The sequence below is a fragment of the Nanorana parkeri genome, unplaced genomic scaffold, assembly GCF_000935625.1.
Source record: "Nanorana parkeri isolate BGI_ZX_2015 unplaced genomic scaffold, ASM93562v1 scaffold802, whole genome shotgun sequence".
In the NCBI taxonomy this organism is placed as follows: domain Eukaryota; kingdom Metazoa; phylum Chordata; class Amphibia; order Anura; family Dicroglossidae; genus Nanorana; species Nanorana parkeri.
The window spans coordinates 420918-426437 of NW_017307070.1; the positions used below are offsets into that span (position 1 = coordinate 420918).

The 5520-nt window shown below is 45.0% G+C and overlaps 1 protein-coding gene across 1 annotated transcript in view; it reads left to right on the forward strand.

Annotated features, from left to right (window-relative positions):
- ROBO4 (roundabout guidance receptor 4) overlaps positions 1-2594 on the forward strand; it is a 71081-nt gene extending 68487 nt beyond the window's left edge. Inside the window, exon 22 of the mRNA XM_018564973.1 lies at positions 2508-2594. Coding sequence (XP_018420475.1) covers positions 2508-2525 — 18 coding nt within the window. The 3' untranslated portion in view covers positions 2526-2594. The remainder of the gene's footprint in view (positions 1-2507) is intronic.
- The last annotated feature ends 2926 nt before the right edge of the window (positions 2595-5520 follow it).

A 5520-nucleotide genomic window follows, 5' to 3' on the forward strand; every position in this document is an offset into this window, starting at 1 on the left:
TACAGGGGAAGAGCTGAAGGGGTTAAACTACTATACATCTATACAGAGGCGGAGTATCTCCTCAGACTCCGGAATGGGAGCTTTTAGACTCGGAATATTTTCCTTCCACTTTTTGAATGTTCCGGTAGCACTTTTATTTTCGCAGTTAATGAGGATTCTAAATAACGATGGCATCGCTCTGCCAGACCGCATTCCCATCACCCGTTCCGCACCTCCGCTCGCATCGACCCGTCCATATTGTTGTTCAGTGATTTGCTGTCTGTACATCATGTAACACCTGTCTGTGGGGGGGATCCTGTCCAATCCCATTGCATGAGTACAACCAGCCGTCTTCCATCTCACCTCCACTCATAACATGAAATCAATACGGGAGCACTCTGCATGTCTTCAGGGGGGACTCACATTACAGGGCTTACAAATGGTTTCTAATGCATTAGTGGTCCACTGTCAGCAGCACCAAGGAACTACCAATCTCAGCACACCCTGCCAGCATTTGTCTGTTTTTTTTTTTTATCCCCTTCCCACCAGCTATATGCATATACATGGTACCTGGAGGTGGGCCTTATTCCATGCTGCCACATTCCATGCTCAATCCCACCACCAGCACTGTGACCGCACCATCACCCACAGCTGCCAGTGACAGAGAGATGAATGGGAGCAGGTAGAATGGGCTCCTGATCACATGATCACTGTGGCAGCCAATCACAGGGACCACTTCATCATGAAGCCCATTCTGAAGTCAAGATTTCTTTTAACGGCTGGCAGAGAGGGGTTAAGTGTATGTGAACCCTAAAAATGTACTTCTCTTATTTGCTCCATTTTGATCTGTTACATATACTCCAGGCTCCGCTCTCATCTGCTACAATTCACTGACCCCCGAATTGGCTTTGGCACTTATTTTTGCAATAATCATTCCTATGCAGTGTGATTTATGAAGCAACTATCATATTTTTTGTTGGGGGGGGGGGGGGGGGGAGGTGCGCTATTCATAACTCTGCAACTTGTGCTAAGATGCACACATTAACCCGGATTGACACAATGCTTTGCAATGCACTTGCTCTATGTATGGTGCATTGTGGTGCCAGCTATTGTGAATGGCTCCCTATAGCAGTCTTTCTCAACCAGGATGCCTCCTGACTTCCTTAGGGGTGCCTTGAAATTTTGTGATGGTAGGACTCTGATGTGAAAGGGGAGTTCTGATATAAATGGGCGGCTCTGATGTGAAATGGGGGAGACTCTGATGTGAAAGGGGAGTTCTGATATAAATGGGGGGGCTCTGATGTGAAAGGGCGCTCCTGATATGAAGGGAGACTCTGATGTGAAGGAGCGGGCTTCTAATGTAAAGGGGGGCTATTGATGTAAAGGAGAATTCTAATTTGAAAGGGGGGCTCTAAAAGAGATGGGGAATACCACGTTTTATGTTTTTGTGTGGGGTCCCCCCTTAGAATCCACATTTTACACTGGGGTGCCTCGAGATTTTGCATACTTTTAAAGGGTGCGTGGCTTAAAAGAGGTTAAGAAATGCTGCGCTATAGCTTTGCATAGTAGAGCCCAATGTACAACGTATCGCAGCACGCCACAATGCATGTACCGTGTGTTGGGGTGCGCAGCATTTCTATATAAAGGGTCACGTACAGTTTTCTAATCCGTTGTGGTACGTTGGCAGCCCATTGCTCAGCTCTAAATGAAGAGTACATTGAACACACAGCTGTTGCCATTGGTATACAGTGTTTCCCAATATTAGTTTTTTATTATGAATCAATTGTGTCAGGAATGATTTGTGTGTCAGCCGCCCATTCATAATCAATGCACTGTCATAACCCAGCGCATATTAATGTGCGCCATAACACATGTGCATTGACAAGCCGCACAGATCACTTTAGTGTGAATGGGCCCTTACTGAATTGTGATGAATGGGAGCTGGTAGGATGGGCTCCAGGTCACGTGATCACTAACAGCCAATCACAGGGAACCACTTAATCAGGAAGCCCATGAAACCCCTCCCCTTCATTACAAAGCAAGATTTTTTTTTTTAACAGCTGGCAGGAAGGGGTAAAAGTGCATGTGACCTTAAGGCCTTGTTCACACCAAGCGCAGAGCAGAGCAGGTGCAGACCGGATCAAAACTGCGTCCAATGTATTCCTATGGTATTTTTTGCTCCAGTTCACATCGCAGCGTGCAGATCCAGAGCAGGTCCAGAGCAGGTGAAAAAAATGCAGCAAGCCCTATTTTACCTGCTCTGGATCTGCAAACGCATCAAAAACGCATGCAAATGCCTGGAATGCACTGAAAGCCTATTTTAATTTTTTTTTGTTTTAGCCAAAAACTCGTCAAAAACGCATCTAAAAGACTAGCGTGCGTGTGCAGAAACCTGACCGGATCTGCTCTGCATTTGGTGTGAACAAGGCCTTACTGTGAATTTTGATCTTTTCCTGAATTGATTCATTGTATAAAAAATATTTATAATTTAATAATAACAATATCTTTATCGCTCTTTATTGTTTCAGATGGAACAATTTAAATAATAGTTTTCGGTCCCTCGAGAAAGATCAGCTGGTCGGCAAGTCTCGTGATCACAGATTCCAGTTCACCGCCCCGATCGCATGTGTCACCCGGACCGAAGATGATAACAGAATGCTGCGGGGGTGCCATCGCCCGGGGTCATGGAGCATTCATTGCATTAGAGAAAACAAAAAACTTTGCTTGATGAAACTCTTGTGGCATCAAAACCTGTTCAAAATATGTGTATGTTCCTTTTGTACAACGTCAGTAATATATTATAATGTCTGAAGACAGGAATTCAGTATAAAGTTCCCAAAGCTGGAATTGCTATTCCAGGCCTCAATGAGAAACCAATCGGTTAGCTACGAGCGCTCTCCAGCATACACTGCAACTGTGCTAAACTTTACTCTGTTTACATTAAATCCTTTATAATCCTCTGCAGCCAGAATCCAGAGGGCACCTCGCAGGGTCATTTGGGTGTGTTCCCCCCTCCGGTTCCTGAAGCCGGGGTTCACGGATCGCCAGTTGGTGCTCTGCGGCAATGGCTGGATATAACTCTCATGTACTGAGGGGGCCGGCTGGGCCTCCTCTTTGGTACATTGGAGACGCCGCTGTTGCTATTCAGTGTTTTGCAATATTAGACTTTTATTAGGAATGATTTCCCTTTATTTTGGATTAGATATTTTAGTTATTTTTTTCCATAATTCCGTAGAAAAGACGTCTCTATAAAAGCGGGAAATCGTAGAAGAAAACTGACATTTGTATATAAATAGCTTCTTCTTAGATTTCAGATCAGATTATCAGTATTTATTTACGACGAATCTGAACACACAATTGTAACTTCTGATTTTGATCTGACAATATAATCCCATCACTGCGCGGGAAGTATACAGGAGCTCCGGCAGAAACTGTGTTCAAGTGGAACAATACTAAAATAATGGAGGATTTGCTGTGATAAATGTGACATCTAAAAATGTTCCCTGGTCCTGGGCACTCTTGTGTCTTGAGCCTCATAGCTGTGTATATACACTATATTGCCATAAGTATTGGGACGCCGGCCTTTACACGCACATGAGATCCAATGAATTGGAGGGGGAGGGGCCCAATACTTTTGGTAATATAGCGTATATACAATAGTTGGAGAGCGGTGATATATTGGTATATAAATATCTCCTCATTTATATGTAGGCACAATGGTACGTGTATTGATGCGCTTATATTAAATTGGACACAATATAGCCTCAAGCATTCCATTTCTTCACCATCCAACACATAAAGGCAGAACACGTGGTGGAGCACATACCAGACACACGCGTGATATGTATTCACAGATCCTTTGCACTGTACCCAATGACCTCTCTCCTGTCACTAACTTGCCGCAATATTTGTACATTTTCCTCCTACGAATATGAAACGTTCCATGTTGGTCTCTCCCGAGGTCTTCAATGCTGTGAATTGAGATCCGAGATAACAAATGTATAACGTGAACACTAACAATGTATCCTCGTCTGCTGTACATAGATCATCGGGAGTCCATTAGGATGGTTCAGGTGTAGAGCTGAATATCGAGTTTTATAAATGTCTTCCTGATTTTTATATTGTGTGACGTCGTCTCCGAAATCTAAAATGTGCAAATAAATGTTATTATATGATAGAAACGTGTCTGTATTTTATAGTATTTCCTCCCCTCCCCCAGTGATCAGTCTGCTGCAGGCAGGAGGAAGCGTTTCCTCAGTCTCCCCTCCCCGCAGTGATCAGTCTGCTGCAGGCAGGAGGAAGCGTAATTAACGGCAACTTTTGGCTGTGAATAGGAAAGGAAGGTGGATAAAACCGCTGTCTCTGTCCCATTGAGGACATTTCTCTTTACTTCCTGTCTCATGACTCAACAGGAAGTAAGAGGAAATCTCTCCAAAATGATTATTCCCCCCTTAGACAGTCATGACAAGAACAGGTGTCCCCATTTGGAAGAATTCCTCTCAAATCCTGTTGTGGTGACACAACATCTGTGGACCTTCAGCCTCAGAGACAATGGGCGATAGACCAGAAAGGTGACTCTCCCCAGCGGGGACACATAAACCTGTCAGAGGGTTGAAACTTTTCTTTATATTTTATTAAACACATAAAAAAAATTTAAATAAAATGTTTGGCACTTTAAATCCGGCTAGTAGAAGTACCTGAACCTGCCATGTGGAGGGGGGAGGGGCAGCACTAAGAGCCAATCAGATGTGCTGACGACGGAACTCTTTAGAGAAGAGGTGAGAGTATAATGAGAAGAGGGCGGGGCTTCTGCTGCTCCTTTACTGTCCAATCAGAAGTTAGGGGCGGGAGGTGACCAGGCTTTATTGCTTGACTGCAATGGAGAAATGTCAGGTCATGGAGCTGGCTGTGCTGTCTGGCAGGGGTGTGTAAATCTCAGGTTTTGGTGTCTGGATGACAGGTCCTCTTTCTGCTGCAGGGTCAGAGATTTAAAGTGAACCTGTACTGGAATAATTATGGCAGCTGCCGCTGATGTCTTGCTTGGAAAGGTGCAGTGTGCGGGGTCGTCATCCTCATCCTGCCTTCAGTACATGGCGGACCTGGTCAGGCTTCACCGCAGCTGCATGCGCGTTCCATGTCAGAATCAGCAGGTGATAGCTCTAGAGCCTGCGTCTGTCTACATATAATGATACCAAGCTGCTGATTTTCCACTGCTGATTACCCGGCAAAGGCAACACAACCAGATCTGATCTCATGAATGAGGCTCCTCGTCCTGAGATCTCACACAGCGGCAATTATTGCAGATTTGCCACGTGATCGACATGCTAATATTGCGATGCCCCTCCCACTTCTGAGATCTGATTGCTGTGGACGGGGCAGAATGACCACCAAGGAGTAAAATGATGGTGATGTCCCTTTAAGAAGAATCTGAGCTGTAATCTGTAATTATGGAGCAGGTGAGGTGTGATGTCACAGGTGGGCGGAGCTCCAGGATCAGACTGAAGACCCCCCCAGTGTGCAGAGAAAAGGTAAGTCTATGGA